Source organism: Daphnia carinata, chromosome 2 (genome assembly GCF_022539665.2).
Source record: "Daphnia carinata strain CSIRO-1 chromosome 2, CSIRO_AGI_Dcar_HiC_V3, whole genome shotgun sequence".
Taxonomy (NCBI): domain Eukaryota; kingdom Metazoa; phylum Arthropoda; class Branchiopoda; order Diplostraca; family Daphniidae; genus Daphnia; species Daphnia carinata.
Window position 1 is genome coordinate 1,826,646 of NC_081332.1, and position 17,810 is coordinate 1,844,455.

General features: G+C 40.8%; 6 protein-coding genes, 1 long non-coding RNA gene and 2 other non-coding genes across 10 annotated transcripts; 7 read left to right on the top strand and 2 right to left on the bottom strand.

The window, feature by feature from the left end:
* Positions 1–386: 386 nt before the first annotated feature.
* Positions 387–2,273, top strand: LOC130685870 (uncharacterized protein DDB_G0285291-like). The gene is made up of 5 exons (XM_057509158.2): positions 387–574; positions 671–823; positions 897–1,009; positions 1,140–1,276; positions 1,349–2,273. The coding sequence occupies exons 3-5, from the start codon at positions 916–918 to the stop codon at positions 1,730–1,732; spliced, it is 615 nt and encodes a 204-aa protein (XP_057365141.1). The 5' UTR covers positions 387–574; positions 671–823; positions 897–915; the 3' UTR covers positions 1,733–2,273.
* Positions 2,274–2,813: 540 nt separating this feature from the next.
* LOC130685854 (uncharacterized) lies at positions 2,814–4,628 on the top strand. Its single transcript, XM_057509140.2, has 6 exons — positions 2,814–2,913; positions 3,221–3,399; positions 3,495–3,643; positions 3,717–3,835; positions 3,966–4,102; positions 4,201–4,628. Exons 2-6 carry the CDS (start codon positions 3,232–3,234, stop codon positions 4,573–4,575), a joined length of 948 nt encoding a protein of 315 aa, XP_057365123.1. The 5' UTR covers positions 2,814–2,913; positions 3,221–3,231; the 3' UTR covers positions 4,576–4,628.
* A 509-nt stretch (positions 4,629–5,137) lies between these two features.
* On the top strand, positions 5,138–14,401 carry LOC130685847 (adenylate cyclase, terminal-differentiation specific-like). 2 transcript variants are annotated; one of them, XM_059494276.1, is made up of 6 exons: positions 5,138–5,244; positions 5,555–5,733; positions 12,783–12,931; positions 13,002–13,129; positions 13,260–13,396; positions 13,495–14,401. In XM_059494276.1, exons 2-6 carry the CDS (start codon positions 5,566–5,568, stop codon positions 14,227–14,229), a joined length of 1,317 nt encoding a protein of 438 aa, XP_059350259.1. In that variant the 5' UTR covers positions 5,138–5,244; positions 5,555–5,565; the 3' UTR covers positions 14,230–14,401. The 2 variants fall into 2 exon arrangements, with proteins under 2 accessions (XP_059350259.1, XP_057365116.1); XM_057509133.2 differs by lacking the exons at positions 5,138–5,244; positions 5,555–5,733 and adding an exon at positions 12,379–12,663.
* Positions 7,965–8,623, top strand: LOC130685884 (uncharacterized). The gene is made up of 3 exons (XR_008999728.2): positions 7,965–8,004; positions 8,098–8,222; positions 8,354–8,623. It is a non-coding gene; the product is annotated as an uncharacterized LOC130685884 (long non-coding RNA).
* LOC130686173 (uncharacterized) lies at positions 9,252–10,155 on the top strand. Its single transcript, XM_057509465.2, has 5 exons — positions 9,252–9,371; positions 9,435–9,586; positions 9,650–9,777; positions 9,838–9,974; positions 10,116–10,155. Exons 1-5 carry the CDS (start codon positions 9,300–9,302, stop codon positions 10,146–10,148), a joined length of 522 nt encoding a protein of 173 aa, XP_057365448.1. The 5' UTR covers positions 9,252–9,299; the 3' UTR covers positions 10,149–10,155.
* On the top strand, positions 10,716–11,729 carry LOC130685872 (uncharacterized). The gene is made up of 5 exons (XM_057509160.2): positions 10,716–10,857; positions 10,914–11,056; positions 11,132–11,259; positions 11,338–11,474; positions 11,549–11,729. Exons 1-5 carry the CDS (start codon positions 10,786–10,788, stop codon positions 11,636–11,638), a joined length of 570 nt encoding a protein of 189 aa, XP_057365143.1. The 5' UTR covers positions 10,716–10,785; the 3' UTR covers positions 11,639–11,729.
* A 281-nt stretch (positions 14,402–14,682) lies between the features above and the next one.
* LOC130685876 (endocuticle structural glycoprotein SgAbd-3-like) lies at positions 14,683–15,487 on the bottom strand. Its single transcript, XM_057509163.1, has 3 exons — positions 15,349–15,487; positions 15,117–15,238; positions 14,683–15,041 (listed from the first exon to the last, which is right to left on the bottom strand). The coding sequence occupies exons 1-3, from the start codon at positions 15,385–15,387 to the stop codon at positions 14,777–14,779; spliced, it is 426 nt and encodes a 141-aa protein (XP_057365146.1). The 5' UTR covers positions 15,388–15,487; the 3' UTR covers positions 14,683–14,776.
* A 755-nt stretch (positions 15,488–16,242) lies between these two features.
* Trnan-guu (transfer RNA asparagine (anticodon GUU)) lies at positions 16,243–16,316 on the bottom strand. Its single transcript has one exon. It is a non-coding gene; the product is annotated as a tRNA-Asn (tRNA).
* A 1,371-nt stretch (positions 16,317–17,687) lies between these two features.
* On the top strand, positions 17,688–17,761 carry Trnan-guu (transfer RNA asparagine (anticodon GUU)). The gene has a single exon. It is a non-coding gene; the product is annotated as a tRNA-Asn (tRNA).
* The last annotated feature ends 49 nt before the right edge of the window (positions 17,762–17,810 follow it).

Here is a 17,810-nt window from a genome sequence, read left to right on the forward strand (position 1 = left end):
GCCAGCCGATTCCAGATCATCAATTGCAATAGAAATATTACACAACATTCCTGTAGAACAATAAAAATGAATGTAATACAGATTAGATTGGCGAATACAATTAAAAATAGATTGGCGAATAGATTGGATTAGGCGCATCCAAACGCTACGTTCGAAAGAACCAACACAAGGACTATAAGCAGTCCAGCGTTTAAATCCACCTGTCCTTATCATCGCCACATGACGCAGAGGCTTCCTATAGGACACAGCCGGTCAAAATTAACTGTCACGCTTTGGTACGGCGAATATTTGGTTACCGTTTAGCCCACCTTTCTTCCTGTTTCCCGCACTCTTATGTAATAGTGGAAGGATCGTCTGCAACGCTTTTGTCAGTCAGTAAAAATTAATCACAGCTAAACGTCACTATCAATCTGACGCCAACAACACCATGAGTATGGCCAATCCACCAGGCCTCGTTTGGCAACCAGTGGCTCCTGCGAAAACTCTCAAGGACATCATCGGCAAGAAATTGACTGTCATCCGCGCTTTTTCAATCATCAGCATCGTTTTGGGTATCCTCTCCATTTTGCTACAGGTAATTTCTTACCGATAATCATCTGTCATTGCAAATCATTGATCTTCAAATTGATCTCTAATTACAATTTAATTGTTTTCGAAATGTGACATTTAGATTGCGACGTTGGTGATCTACGTTAAATACTGTTCATACTTTCTTTGCACCTTACCGGTCGGCTATTATAGGCCATGGAATCTGGTGCGGAGCGTTCTACGTGACAGCTGGCAGCTTAGGCGTGGCTGCCTGTAGAACACCGAAGACATCACTGTAAACAAGTTTACAAACATACTTCCTTTTATATTTATTTATTTTTAATTGAACAATTTCATTTAAAAAATAGTTTGGTGGGGACCGTAGTAATGTCCGCAATTTCAGTCGCTGGTGCCATCGTCGCATCTACACTGTCCGGAATAACGGCAGACTGGGGCTTCTACCACTACGATTACCCTATGTGTATGATTTTGCATTTATACATAATATCATACAGCCTGCGATAACAATGAATATCCCTGACTAATTCTTCTGAATTCTCTGAGTTTAACTTTGATATTCTCTTTCTCGGTTGAATGATTTACGCTCACAGGTATTGCGAGGCTCGGCCTGGAATGGACCCTGATGTCCATCAGTGTTTTGGCTATCATGAACTCAATTACTCTAGTATCCTTAGCATCCGTGCCCCTCTGTTGCAGCGGACGTAAAAAAGGACAACAAGGCAGCACGGTATGTGTTGCTAACTGTTTTATAGCAAACCTGTGTTATGGAATGAATATTGAATGTGATGATCTATTACAGAAAGTTACAATCGGTGTTGGAAGCAATCAACAACCAATGTACTATCAGCCACAGCCGATGTATGTAGTGGCTCAACAACAACCGAATGTTCAGGTCGTTCATGCTGGACAGCAGAATCCACAACAGATCCAGTATCCACAGCAGCAACAGGTCCAATTCTTACCCAATTCGCAAGTCGTCTATGTACCCCAGCAACAACAACAACCGCAACTACTGCAACAACAATACCCGCAACAGCAACATACGCAAAAAGCTCCTGCTGCCAAACAGCAGCCACAGGCTCCGGTTGTCCACCAGCAGCAACCACAGCAAAATCAAACTTCACCATATGAAGAGTTGAACGTCCAGCTACACGCTGTGGAAAATACTACGCCAACCGTTTAGAGCAATCGATTGCAGAACTGGGCTTGTTATTAACAAAACAATTAATGAATATAAACTTGGAAGATTTGAAATATAAACCCATGGCATCAGTCACGGTGTATGTTATTGAACTGTCTCTGTCAGTGCAATTCCTTTCACATTCCGCATCCATTACTGAAGAGCTTGGCAACTGAAACCCTCATTTATAGTTTTTAGAAAAATACGAAGCTCTTCTACATTTTTATGTCGAATTTGTTCGTCTCTGGTGCCATACGTTCTCCTTCCGTGTTCCAAACATCTTGCAGGACCAATTCTTACCCAATTCGCAAGTCGTCAATGTACCCCAGCAAGAACAACAACCGCAACTACTGCAACAACAATACCCGCAACAGCCGCAACAAGCTCCTGTTGTCCACCAGCAGCCACAGGCTCCGGCTGTTCATCTGCAGCAACCGCAGCAAAATCAGTCTGCACCATATGAAGAGTTGAAAGTCCAACTACAGGCTGTGGAAAACACTACGCCAACCGTTTAAAGGAATCGATTGCAAAAGTGGGCTTGTTATTAACATAACAATAAACGAGTGTTGACATTTATTTTTGTTAACTTGATTGTTAACTTTTAAACTCCACCTAACATATTTTCTGAATAGTTCGGTAGTAAGTTAAAGTCATTTGCACCTGCAAAATCTTTTCTGCCATTATTCTATTCCTGGAAAAAATCGATGAAAGGGTAGCTAGTCTTATCTCCAGTGACTTGCATACGTCTTCACTTTGCGTGCTATATAAAGCAACCTATTTTTAAAAAGTAAATGTTTTTTTAGTTGATGGAGAACGTATTCAATACAATTAAAAATAGATTGGCGAATAGATTGGATTAGGCGCATCTAAACGCTATGTTCGAAAGAACCAACATCATTGAACACACAAGGACTGTGAGCAGTCCATCGTTTAAATCCACCTGTCCTTATCATCGCCACATGACGCAGAGGCTTTCTATTGGACACAGCCGGTCAAAATTAACTGTCACGCTTATCATCCCCATTTTCAGTTACGCTTTCCAAATTTTGTGCTTTTTTTGATCGTATAAAGCTGACGTCTGCCATTGACGCTCGTTGTTTAAAGAATTGTGTGATTCATTCTAATTGGACTCCGCTATCGTGCGTCGTATACAGCCCAGTGCGGATTGCATCAACAACATTCAAGTACGTTGATGCTTTTTCACTTTAAAAACAAATTCCAATCTTGTAAACGGTTGTGAAAACATGAATAACCGAAATAGAAATGGAAATCTGACGCTCATAATGCGATAACCGCATTATGCTGTCGAGACCAGTTCATTTCGAGATAGTAAGAACAATAATTACAAAAGCGTTTATATATTCAGCAATTAACGAGTACAGTCCGTCTTTAGTCGCTAACTCGTTCTCGGGTTGTGTCGATAGTTTTATTGTGTCTGCTATCGGCATCAACGTTATTACTCATAGCCTAAAGTGAACTACCCTTATTTAGTTTGCTGTGAAATGCATGACGTCAACAACACCATGAGTATGGCCAATCCACCAGGCATCATTTGGCAACCAGTGGCTCCTGCCAACACTCTCAAGGACATCATGGGCAAGAAATTGAACGTCATCCTCGCTTTTTCAATTATAAGCATCGTTTTGGGTATCCTCTCCATTTTGCTCCAGGTAATTTCTTACTGATAATCATCTGTCATTGCAAATCATTGATCTTCAAATTGATCTCTAATTACAATTTAATTGTTTTTGAATGTGACATTTAGATTGCGACGTTGGTGATCTACGCTGAATACATCTACTACACTGTATATTACCCGATTGATGTTATCGGCCATGGAATCTGGTGCGGAACGTTCTATGTGACAGCTGGTAGCTTAGGCGTGGCTGCCTGTAGAACACCGAAGACATCACTGTAAACAAGTTTACAAACATACTTCCTTTTATATTTATTTATTTTTAATTGAACAATTTCATTTAAAAAATAGTTTGGTGGGGACCGTAGTAGTGTCCGCAATTTCAGTCGCTGGTGCCATCGTCGCATCTACACTGTCCGGAATTGCGGCAAGCTTGGGCTTCTATTACTGCTACAAAGATATCTCTTTATGTATGATTTTGCATTTATACATAATATCATACAGCCTGCGATGACAATGAATATCCCTGACTAATTCTTCTGAATTCTCTGAGTTTAACTTTCATATTCTCTTTCTCGGTTGAATGATTTACGTTCACAGGTGAAGCGTGGGAAGGTCTGGAATGGACCTTGATGTCCATCAGTATTTTGGCTTTCATGAACTCAATTACTCTAGTATCCTTAGTATCCGTGCCCCTCTGTTGCAGCGGACGTAAAAAAGGACCACAAGGAAACACGGTATGATGACACGTTGATCTGCGCTGAGAATGTGTTTGATCTGTTTTATAGCAAACTTGTGCTGGGGAATGAATGTTGAATTGGATAATCTATTACAGAGTGTTCTAATCGGTGTTGGAAGCCATCAAAAACCAATGTATCATCAGCCACAACCAATGCATTTAGCGGCTCATCAACAACCGATCTATTTAGCGCCTTCACAGCAACCGAATGTTCAGGTCGTTCATGCTGGACAGCAGAATCCACAACAGATGCAGTATCCACAGCAGCTACAGGTCCAATTCTTACCCAATTCGCAAGTCGTCTATGTACCCCAGCCACAACAATACTCGCAACAGCAACAGACGCAAAAAGCTCCTGCTGCCAAACAGCAGGCACAGGCTCCGGTTGTTCACCAGCAGCAACCACAGCAAAATCAAACTTCACCATATGAAGAGTTGAACGTCCAGTTACACGCTGTGGAAAACACTTAGCCAACCGCTTAAAGGAATCGATTGCAGAAGTGGGCTTGTTATTGACATAACAATAAACGTGTGTTAACATTTATTTTTGTTAACTTGATTGTTAACTTCTAAACTCCACCTAACATATTTTCTGAATAGTTCGGTAGTAAGTTAAAGTCATTTGCACCTGCAAAATCTTTTCTGTCATTATTCTATTCCTGGAAAAAATCGATGAAAGGATAGCTAATCTTATCTCCAATGTATTGCATACGTCTTCACTTTGTGTGCTATACAAAGCAACCTATTTTTTAAAAAGTAAATGTTTTTTAGTTGATGGACAACGTATTGAATACAATTAAAAATAGATTGGCGAATAGATTGGATTAGGCGTATCCAAACGCTATGTTCGAAAGAACCAACACAAGGACTATAAGCAGTCCATCGTTTAAATCCACCTGTCCTTATCATCGCCACATGACACAGATGTTTTCTATTGGGCACAGCGGGTCAAAATCAACTGTCACGCTTATCATCCCCACTTTCAGTTATGCTTTCCAAATTTTGTATTTTTCTTGATCATGTACAGCTGACGTCTGCCATTGACGCTCGTTGTTTAAAGAATCGGGTGATTCATTCTAATTGGGCTTCGCTATCGTGCGTCGTATACAGCCAAGTGCGGATTGCATCAACACCATTCAAGTACGTTGATGCTTTTTCACTTTAAAAACAAATTCCAATCTTGTAAACGGTTGTGAAAAGATGAATAACCGAAATCGAAGTGGAAATCTGACGCTCATAATGCGATAACCGCATTATGCTGCCGAGACAAGTTCATTCCGAGATAGGAGGAACAGTGATTACAAAAGCGTTTATATATTCAGCAATTAATGAGTATAGCCCGTCTTTCGCCGCTAACTAGTCGTTCTCGGGTTGTGTCGATAGTTTTATTGTGTCTGCAATCGGCATCAACGTTATTACTAATAGTCAAACGTGAACTACCCTTATTTAGTTTGCTGAGAAATGCATGACGTCAACAACACCATGAGTATGGCCAATCCACCAGCGGTCGTTTGGCAACCAGTGACTCCCACGAACACTCTCAAAGACATCATGGGCAAGAAATTGCCTGCCATCCGCGCGTTTTCAATTATCAGCATCGTTTTGGGAATCCTCTCCATTTTTATCCAGGTAATTTCTTACGGCTTGGTCGTGATAATCGGCTGTCATTGCAAATCATTGATCTTCAAAATTGCATTCTATAATTTAATTGTTTTTTTAAATGCGACATTTAGATTGCGGCGTTGGTGCTCTACGCTGAATACCTCTACAACGCTGTATATTACCCGTTGGATGTTGTCGGCCATGGAATCTGGTGTGGCGTGTTCTACGTGACAGCTGGAAGCTTAGGCGTGGCTGCCTATAGAAAACCGACGAAATCACTGTAAACAAGTTTACAAACATACCTCCTTTTATTGATTTATTTTGTTTTATTTATTTTATTTGATAATTTCATTTTAAAAATAGTTTGGTAGGGACCGTAGTAATGTCCGCAATTTCAGTCGCTGGTGCCATCGTCGCATCTACACTGTCCGGAATAGCGGCAGATTATGGCGTCTTATATTACAGTTGCTACTATTACAACAATAACAGCTATACATTATCTAACCGATGTATGATTTTCCATTTACACATAATGCGCATTGTCTGCCATAGCAGTCGATATCCCCGAGTAATTCTTCTGATTTCTCTAACTTTGATGTTCTCGTTCTCGTTGGATGATTGACGTTCACAGGTGACGCGTGGCTCGGCCTGGAATGGACCCTGATGTCCATCAGTGTTTTGGCTATCATGAACTCAATTACTCTAGTATCCTTAGCATCCGTGCCCCTCTGTTGCAGCGGACGTAAAAAAGGACCACAAGGAAACACGGTATGTAACACGTTGATCCACGCTGAGAATGTGTTTGATCTAACTGTTTTATAGCGAAGCTATATATTGGGCAATGAATATTGAATATGATGATCTATTACAGAAAGTTACAATCGGTGTTGGAAGCAATCAACAACCAATGTACTATCAGCCACAGCCGATGTATGTAGCGGCTCAACAACAACCGAATGTTCAATTCCCTAATACTAGTCAGCAGAATCAGTACCCACAACAGGTCCAGTATTCACAGCAGCAACAGGGCCAATTCTTATCGAATCCGCAAGTCCTCAATGTTCCCCAGCAACAACAACAACTGCAACTACTGCAACAACAATACCCGCAACAGCAACAGTCACAACAGGCTCCTGTTGTCCAACAACAACAACCGCAGCAAAATTAATCTTCACCATAGGAAGAGTTGAACGTCCAGGTATACGCTGTAGCAAACACTACGCCAACCGTTTAAATCAATCGATTGCAGAACTGGGCTTGCCATTAACATAACAATAAATGAATATAAACTTGGAAGATTTGAAATATAACCCCATGTCATCAATCACAGTGTATGTTATTGAACTGTCTCCGTCAGTACAATTCCTTCCACATTCCGCATCCATTAATGAAGTGCTTGGCAACTGAAACCCTCATTTATAGTTCTTAGAAAAATACGAAGCTTTTCTACATTTTTATGTTGAATTTGTTCGTCTCTGGTGCCATACGTTCTCCTTCCGTGTTCCAAACATCTTGCGAACGACTGTCCGTGGGGATATCATCGCACTCGGCTAGACATTTTGAAATGCATTGAGAATAGCGTCAGAGGGTAGTAAGACATTAGGAGGAACTGACGTAAAATTACAAATTGAAAATCTTATTTTTACTGTGACAAACCTCACTTCTAACATAACTAAAAGCTGCAGCTTTGCAAAGGTGTTGAAATGGCGTACGGTATGAATTTCAAAATAACTTCAAGCGGTGCTTACCCCAATATGAAAGTGAAATCCATCAAGGTTTTTTCTTCTATTTGCATTGCTTGTGGCATTGCCTCTATTTTTCTGCAGGTAAATCATCTTCACAGTGATAAATAAATGCGTTTCATTCCGTACTAAACGCAAATCAAAATCTTCTTAACTACCGAGTTATTCTGACTTTTTTCTTTGTTTTTTTTTTTTCAAATTTCAATGGGTCGAACAAAATCTAGTTTGCCACCATGATGATGATCGGAATGGGACGTGAAATTTATATCATTACTTCAGACGCCGTTGGCTGCGGGATTTGGTCTGGAGCAATTTACTTGATAGTTGGAGGCTTGGGTATGGCCGTCACTAAAGCGAAGAGAAAAAGGCTGTAAGTATCGCAGACGTTGATACAAAAAAAAGGTATTCGTTAATTCGATATTCATATTCAGGCTTATCGCTGTTGTGTTGTTATCATCCCTATCGATTTTGGCGTCAACCGTTGCGTTCGTGCTGTCAGGCATTGTGTCTCCTGTCGGTTATTACTCCTGTTCATATCGTTTAGGAGACGCATTATGTACGTATAATAACTCAATTCAAAATATTGAGGCCTTGTTATTCTTTTCTGTAGAAACAAGTTGATTAACACCTACGATTTTGTTTCATATAGGTAGTGTATGGCGAGGATTGCAATTCACAATAGGGGCTTGTAGCATCTTAGCGTGCATCAGTTCCATAGCCCTCGTGATCCTGGCTTCTGAATCTCTATGCACTTGCTGCAGAAAACATGAAATGGTAATATGGATTTTTAATGGATTGCTTTCCATCTGAGGAGATAGCAGGGGAATTGCTAAACCGTGTCTCTCTTAACATTATTTTATTCTATGTACGTGGATCTCTATATACGCGGATTCGGATTCATGAAGAGGGATCCCTTCCCGTACGTCGAAGCCACGAACGTTGGCGAGCGAACCGCAGATCGTCAACAGCAATTCGACCTGTAGATCTAGCAAAATCATATAGAGAACAGATACGCTGGATCCACATGCCATGCTATGTCCAAAGAGCCGTTGTTTCCACCATACGCCGCTGGAACACCACCAACATGTTGGATATGCCAACAAAGAGCCGAAACAAGTCTATACTTTGATGAATAAATGTTAACGATTTCAGTTATTTGGTCCTAATAAAATTTCAATTAAACTGTTCCGGTTGTTAGGAACGAGTGAGCATGCAGTGGGTTTTCTATTTGCTGTACTTTTCGATGCATCACCACAATAAATGGGACCTTTAAATTCTATCTAACATATTTTCTAAGTAGTTCGATAGTAAGTTAAAGTCATTTGCACCTGCAAAACCTTTTCTGCCATTATTTCTATTCCTGGAAAAAATGGAAGGGTCCGTCACGTTCCGAGTTGCTCTTTATCTCCAGTGTATTCATACGTCTTCACTTTGTGGGCGATACAAAGAAAACATATTCAAAAAAGAATAAGTTTTTCTAGTTGGATGGTCAACGTATTTTTAAAGCGTTGCTTCTTTTTTTACCTCTTTGATCGTCGACGTACAATCGTCCGTGGAGATGACATCATCGACTTCCCCAAAATATCGGACCACTTCATTGACAGCTTCAGAGAGTAGCAGACATTCAACTAGAAACAACTCTGTGAAAACACTTCAGAATTAAATAACGTGTCGTTTTTAACGTTGCGTAAATCATAATAGACGTAGGGCTTCGTTTGATTTTGATTGTCTTTCAGTAAAGTTGTTCCGGAACGCTATTGAAGGTAGTGAATGAACTAGCGAAACTTTAGAAGTGAGAAGATGGTCCTGGGTTTCAATCTAAAGACGAATTCTAGTGTCAGTGACTCAGAAATGAAAGTGAAATCCATTAGAATTGTATCTGCCATTTGCATTATCTGTGGCATTGCTTCTATTGGTATGCAGGTACGCTACGTTTCTAACCTTAATTTTGAACAATTTCATTTTCCAGTAATTGAAATATTTCAGATCGCCGCCATAGCGATCTTCTTAGCGAAATTCGGTTATTACTACATCACATTTACGTCCGACGTTGTTGGCTACGGTATTTGGGGCGGAGCCCTCAATTTGATTGCCGGATGCTTGGGAATCGCCCTCACTTACGTCAATGAAAAAACGCTGTAAATAGCTCACCTACCTCAGACATTTGAAAAATTAAAATTCTGTGCCTTTCGAACTTTCAGGCTTGTTGCTGTTGTGGTTGCGGCGACCTTATCGATCCTCGCATCGTTCCTCATTTCTTTACTATCAGCCTTAGCCGCTTCCTTAGGCTTCTATAGCTCTTGCTTATGGCTATTTGAATATTCAACATGTACATATGTGATAGTTTATATACTTAATCATTCACATTGATGGTTGTTTTGTTTGACAGGTGACACTTGGCTACGACTGGAATGGTCACTAATGGGATGTGGCATTTTAGCTTTCATCAGTTCCACAGCTCTCGTCATCCTGGCATCTCAGTCTCTATGCACTTGCTGTAGCAAGCAAAATAATAGCGAAGACAAGGTAATATTATTTTATTATTGCCTGTGAATATGGCAAAGGTAAGACATGGATGTTTAAAAATAATGTCTGTTTAAATTCTTTATATTCTGCGTGATCCGAATGTGGAACGACTCCCGTCCGTATGCAAATTGAATTTCGCAGACAGAGACTTACAAGGTGACGGAGATCGATTAGCAAATTGCGGAAGACAATCCGGAGAAAAGCAACGTAATCTTTGAAGCGAAGATAATTTTTACGTAAAAGAATCGCATTTGCATATAGTATAACGATCTTGCATCCGTGATGGCCCACCTTGTACGTGTTAATTCTATTGTGATCAATTAAACTTTTCAAAAATCAAAACGACCGATGGAAAAATCTAGATCTTTTGTTATCCATAGGAAGTCGATAATGTAAAAAACTCTAGATCGACCGACACTGATAACTGGTTAATTTCATTATACTAGTATATATGAACATTGATTTGACCTTAAAAAGCATGCGTGAAAGCGCAGATAAGAATCTATAGAGCTGATGGAATATTCTGGGCTACACACATATCGCCGTTCTCTCCCACTTCGTGTGCGTGTTTTTGTTTGTTCACAGGCCGCAATGACGTTGTCAAAGACGTAGAACAGCATATCGTGATGGTGGGTTGGCATACGGAAGGAGGAAATGGATTGGTCCTTTTCGCGTTATCGGTACGATCGAGTCAGCTATTACTTCGTCAACGTCTTCTTTGTTGGCAAACGTTGCGTGACTGCAGAAACGCACGGAATACGATCCTTTTACCTCCGAAAAACAGACCCATCCAATCGGATTTCTATTGGCAATGAAACCTGTTTTAGTCGTCATCTTTTCAGTGTTTTCAATCATCTATGGATTCGCATCTGTCGGCGTACAGGTAAACATCATTTCAATTAACGATGTTTTATTATTAACGAATACAAAATTAAACAGCTGGCAGCGTTAATATTGTACACGAGAATCAGTAACTTTGTTGTGCTCGGCTATGATGTCGTCGCTCACGGAATCTGGTGCGGTTTCATTTACATCGGAGCCGGAAGCCAAGGACTTTATTCTTCATACAATCAACCGAAAGCGTAATAATATTATCCTTTCATTTCCTAATACTTAATGTAATAAAAAACAAGACCATCTTCTATTTGAAATTGCAGTCTGTTCATGACGGTTGTGACCGCGGGATTCGCAGTTTGCGGAGCCATTGTTGCGGCCACTCTGTCCGGTCTGGTAGCCTCTTCGGGATTCTCTTACGCTTGCGATCCTTACCATTATTCAAGCTCTTGTAATTACATATTTAAATAAAATAAAAATCGTATAAGGATAGCTCCAATAGCTGCTAATGCGATGCGATTAACGACAGGTGTACCATGGCTCGATCTCGAATGGGCCCTAATGGGCGTCAGCATCTTAGCGGGCATCAACAGTTTAATTTTGATGTACTACGCTTATGTGGCACGGAATTCCGACAAGTGCGGCGATAGAAATCATCACATTAGAGTATGAATCTTTTTTATATAAAGTCAAAGCAATTTCAGTTTAATGAGTAAATGTATTTGCTTCCATCCGAACAGAGTGACAGCCATTCAGAATCGCCTGGTCCTTACATCGTTCACGGCCGGAGTCATCAGCAGCCTCAACGCGTTGTAACATCCGACATCTAACACATCGCTCCTCTCGTTTGTCTACTAATGTACATTTTATAATTCGCAAATGATTCACAACTTTGTAAATAGAACGTTACAACTCACAAAACGTGAAGGTTGCAGATACTATGCTAAATGACGTAATCATCTATTCATATTTTTAAAAGTATTGACTTTTTAAAATTTGTGTTCCACTATGGCAATCGAAGAGATAAACGTTGTGTAGAAAGAACCAACACTATTGAGCACGCAAGGACTAAAAGCAAGTCCATAGTTTAAATCCACCTGACCTTATCATCGCCACGTGAAGCAGAGGCTGTCAAAATCAACTGTCAAACAGCACACGCTTATCCTCGCTATTTTCAGTTCTACGTTCGGAATTTTCATGTTTTTCTTCCTCTTATAACGATGACGTCCGCCCTTGACGTTCTTTGTTAAAAGAATCGGATGATTAACCTATTTGGACTTCGCTATCGCACGTCGTATGCAGCCTTACGTGGATTGCGTCAACAAAATTGAAGTACCGTTGATGCTTTCGCTCTTAAAACCAATCCCAATCTTGTCGGCGGTGTGAAAAGATGAGTTATTTGGCCGATGTTTCTCTATACCAACGCCGAAATAGAAACGGAAACCTGACGTTCACAATGCGATAAGCGCACTGTGCTGCGAGGACAAGTTAATTCCGAGATAGTAGGCCTCGAACAATGATTACGAAGCGTTTATATATATTCAGAAATTTATGAGTATCGCCCGTCTTTAGTCGCTAATTCGTTCTCAGATCGTGTCGATGGTTTTATTGTGTCTGCAATCGGCATCAACGTTATTACTAAAAGTCAAAAGTGAACTATCCTTATTTAGTTTGCTGAGAAATGTATAACGCCAACCACACCATGGGTACAGCCAATCCACCAGGAATGGCTTGGCAACCAGTTACGATGGCTCCTGCGTACAACCCCCAGGGCATGATCGGCACGAAATTTACTGCCATCCGTGCATTTTCAAGAATCAGCATCGTTTTGGGAGTCCTCTCTATTGTTATCCAGGTAATTTCTTACGGTTCGGTAGCTATATGCAAATGGGGCAATGGTTCCGTCTGTCGTTGCAATTCATTGATCTTCAGATTGAATTCTATGGTTTTATTGTTTTTGAATACCACATTAAGATTGCGGCGTTGGTGATCTGCCTTGAATACATCTACAGCTCTGTATATTACCCGTTGGATGTTATCGGCCATGGAATCTGGTGCGGAGCGTTCTACGTGACGGCCGGCAGCTTAGGCACGTCTGCCTGTAGAACACCGACGAGATCACTGTAAGCAAGTTTACAAACATACCTCCTTTTGTTTTTTTTTTTTAATTGAACAATTTCATTCTAAAATTAGTTTGGTGAAGACCGTAGTAATGTCCACAATTTCAATCGTGGGTGCCATCGTCGCATCTGGACTGTCCGGAATTATGGCAATCTGGGGCACCAACAATTACTGCCACGCTTTTTATGGAGCAACCTTATGTATTATTTTGCATTTATACATAATCCTCATAGTTTCCGATAACAATGGATATCCCTGATTAATTCTTCTGAATTCGCTGAGTTTTAATTTTAATGTTCTCTTTTTCGGTTGAATGATTTACGTTCACAGGTAACACGTGGGAAGGCCTGGAATGGGCCTTGATGTCTATCAGTATTTTGGCTTTCATAAACTCAATTACTCTAGTTGCCTTAGCATCCGGACCCCTCTGTTGCGGCGGAAGTAATAAAGGCCCACAAGGAAACATGGTATTTAACACGTTGATCTGCGCTGAGAATGTGTTTGATCTGTTTTATAGCAAACTTGTGCTGGGGAATGAATTGTTGAATGTGATAATCTATTACAGGGCGTTACAATCGGTGTTGGAGGCCATCAACAACCAATGTATTATCAGCCACAACCGATGTATGTAGGGGCTCAACAACAACCGATCTATTTAGCGCCTCAACAGCAACCAAATGCTCAGTTCGTTCATGCTGGACAGCAGAATCCACAACAGATGCAGTATCCGCAGCAGCAACAGTTCCCATCCTTACCCAATTCTCAAGTCGTCAATGTACCCCAGCAACAAGGCGGCCACTACAGCCAACCACTGCAACAACAACAGCAGCAACCTCAACGGCCGCAACAGGTCCCATCCTTACTCAATTCGCAAGCCGCCAATGTACCCCAGCAAAAAGGCGGCCACTACAGTCAACCACTGCAACAACAGCAGCAGCAACCTCAACAGCCGCAACAGATGCAGTATCCACAGCAGCAACAGGTCCCATTCGCACCCAATTCGCAAGTCGCCAATGTACCCCAGCAACAAGGCGGCCGCTACAGCCAACCACCGCAACAACAACAGCAGCAACCTCAACGGCCGCAACAGGTGCAGTATCCACAGCAGCAACAGGCCCCTTTCCCACCCAATTCACAAGTGGCCAATGTACCCCAGCAACAAGGCGGCCGCTACAGCCAACCACCGCAACAACAACAACCGCCGCAACAGGCTTCCGTTGCCAACCAAAAGCAACCGCAGCAAAATCAATCTTCACAATATAAGTTGAAAGCCCAGCTACGCACTAATAAAAAAAACTAACCCAACTGTTTAAAACAATCGATTGCGGAACTGGGTGTGCTATTAACATAACAAGAATGAATATAAACTTGAAAGATTTGAAATATAACCCCATACCATCAATCACGGTGTATGTTATTGAGCTCTCTGTTGGTACAATACATTCGCAAAGCCAAAAACCTGGTTATTTCAGCAGTTTAAATGAAAGCGTGATTTTTCGAAGCATAATTGATTTAAATTGTGTACATTATATGATTTAAACACGGCAGGGAGCAAAACAAGCCTCTGTGGCGCAATTGGCTAGCGCGTTCGGCTGTTAAAAATTTCGTTGTTACCGGAAGGCTGGTGGTTCGAGCCCACCCAGGGGCGAGCTATTTTGTATCTTTTTTTCTACGAAATTTATAGAACTTGTAAAAGTTCCATCAGTCTTACGCCATTATTTAAGAAAGAGAACGCCAATAGATTTTTATCTCGTAAAATATGATATTGTTTTATTAGCATGAATAATTTAAATAAGGCAACCGCTCTATACGTGGATGTAAAACTACACTTTCAGCGAACGAAATCCTTAATAGGATTCAGCCAGTTTGGGTAGGGTGGGGAGAACGCGGGCAATCTCCTCCGGAATGGGGGGAGGGGTAGGCAAGTGGTCACCTTTAGGTTGGAATCCCTTCTCATCAGCAACCCAGGTGAGTGTGATCTTCTGGCCTTCCGGCGAAGTGTAGTAGGTATTGCCCTGGTTAGTGTTGCCAGATGTCACTTCTTTATCGTAACCGGGCAGCTGTTTCTGGACCTGGGATTCGTCGCGGGTAGTTCCATCAGATCCAGCAAAGCTTCATTGTTAAGTAACAGATCATTAGTAACAATCAAACGTGTCCACCAAAATAAAGGATGAGTTAAACATTTACCTCCACTGGCTGCTGCCGTCGAGGTTGCGGACATCAGACTGGCTCACGATGGTGATTTCCGGCTCCTTGTAACCCGGGAGAGATGCAGCGGCAACGGTGGCGACGAGAAGGGCGAAGATGAACTTGATTGCAAATAAATTTTAATTTTAAAAAATTATATTTTTAGAAATACTTAGTTTAAAATGCAAATTCCTGGTTATGCATAAATATGGATTTTTAAAGATCAGCTTACCACTTGCATGTTGGATGATTGGCGAATGTCTGATACCATTTGAGATCCATCTTAGCCCTTTTATACTAGCAATACGATGGTAACTGTTGGGGCAGTTGCTCTCTCTTCTTCCAATGACCCATTTGCATATGCAGATTTCACAATAGTCTACCCCTCCGTCGTTGCGTAATACCCAGTCTGCAACATTTCGCCGTTAAAATTGCACATGCCCTTCAGACGTCTCTCAACTTTCACTCGTGTCTAGAGCTTTCGCAGAACTTACCCCCGTCTAGCTATAGGACACTAGCGTTGTTGAGAATAAAATTATAAAGATTCATATTTCGATTAGAACGCGTCTTTGCTGTTGGCGATAAACACACGCCAAGTCTAAAAAGCAAAGAAATACTTAAGTCGGTTGCTATGTGTCAGCTCGTTCAGCAAAATAACACGTGTCTATCATCCTGTGAAATTGGTGGCTTTTAGAAATTTTCAAACTATCAAAATAAATGTGTTACAAAAAAGAAAAGTATGCTATTTTCAATTTGAAGAAAATTTAAATCATTTGTTTGTACCCATCGACAGCGCACAAAGCTTCGATGAAATTCGTGTCGTACACAGCCTGTGGGGTGGGTAATTATGCATGAGGAGGTAGGGTAAGCAATAAAAGAAAAGCGCCACGGCAATAGAACACCGTGGGAGAGAGGGGAGAGGAACAAAGGATTTTGCATAGTATTCCCCTGACAATCAAGTGCAACATGCCAACCTAATGCAAAATAACTCAAGCCTAATACTTTTGGGGGGGAGGCTTCAAGGAGGGACGCGAAATTCAGAAACTTAAATATGATGCAAATGATCAACATTACAGCAAGGGCAACAATAAATAAAAAGTAATTTTAAAAAATTAAAAAAGATATTCGCCCCTGGGTGGGCTCGAACCACCAGCCTTCCGGTTAACAGCCGAACGCGCTAGCCAATTGCGCCACAGAGGCTTGATATGAGATGTAAAAGCACTCAATTTATACGGCGTATTTTTTCGGGATCTTTTTTCGGGATTATCGGGAGAACTATGAGTCCAATGCTGATAAATTTAGATGAAATGAAGAGCTCTTGATGAGAGCTATCCAAATATGCGAAAATTTTGGAAAAATATTCATAACAAAAAAAGTTGATGAAAATTTTTTTTCGAAGTTTTTGCGACCTACCAGCATACTCGACCTTGTAGACATATAGGGAACAATTGATTTCTTTCAAAAATTTTTTGTTTATGAGGATTTTTCAAATATTTTTACAGAAATGGATAGCTCTTATCACCAGCTTTCCATTTCCTGTAAAATTATGCATTTTGAAGCACTAGTTCTCCCGATAATAATTATTTAAGTTTCGGGAAATATTGGCTCCGCCCCCCGTCAATCGGGTAGCTTTTTCCCCAATCGGTTGGGTCATTACGGATTTCGAAGCGGTGCTTTCGAGTTTTGGGACCTCTAATTTTTTTACTGCTTATTTTATTTGGTTTCCGAGTCTTCAACGGGTGCTGCCAAAAAAAAACTGGTTGCATAACCCGGTTAAATGCCCGATTATTACACTTTCTATCTCCTAGGACCCGATTTCTACCCCAGTCTTTACCCAGGAATTTAATACCCAGTTGAAATGACGAAAACTACACACTTTAATTAGTTAAATGATAATCCTAAAAATAAAACCAATTAATTATAAAGATAATAAGCATTTTATTTTTCAGGTAAACATAAAAACAAATAAACATATGGTTATTAAAATATTTAACGGTATCAATATCGACAACGCTTAGATTCTTCGCATACTTTCCCGTCAAAAGTGATTCATAACAGGGACCTAAACCCTACCTTTCCTAAGTTGTTTTCCGGGTAGCGTTAAAGCATCTAAACGAAATAAAGTTGGTAAAGTGCAATCATAAATTTCAAATCAAACAAGCTTTTGAAAAAATAATAGTACGCCCCTGGGTGGGCTCGAACCACCAGCCTTCCGGTTACAACGTGACACTAACAGCCGAACGCGCTAGCCAATTGCGCCACAGAGGCCTGGTCAGAGAAAGATTTTGTATTTTCCAAATTAGGAAAAATCTTTGCCTATTAGTTTTTTTTCGAATATTTCCTTGTCCTTATTAAAAACACGCTAGTTGGGCAGATTCGATACAACATTAGCAATAAAGTATTTCTCATCAAAATTCAATATAATTAAACAAAACCCGATTGTTTTTGGACAGATAACAATACAGGTAAACCTGTCTTTATAGGTACAGTCGAGTATATCCGAGGCGGGTTGCAATATGTGGACATTAAAACCTATACTCTTTAATTATGTCGTGCACTTTGGATCCACATGCCTCTGTGGCGCAATTGGCTAGCGCGTTCGGCTGTTAACCGGAAGGCTGGTGGTTCGAGCCCACCCAGGGGCGAATGTCATTCTTTTTATTTTTTTAACCTTGCCTTGTTTAAAAAATTTTA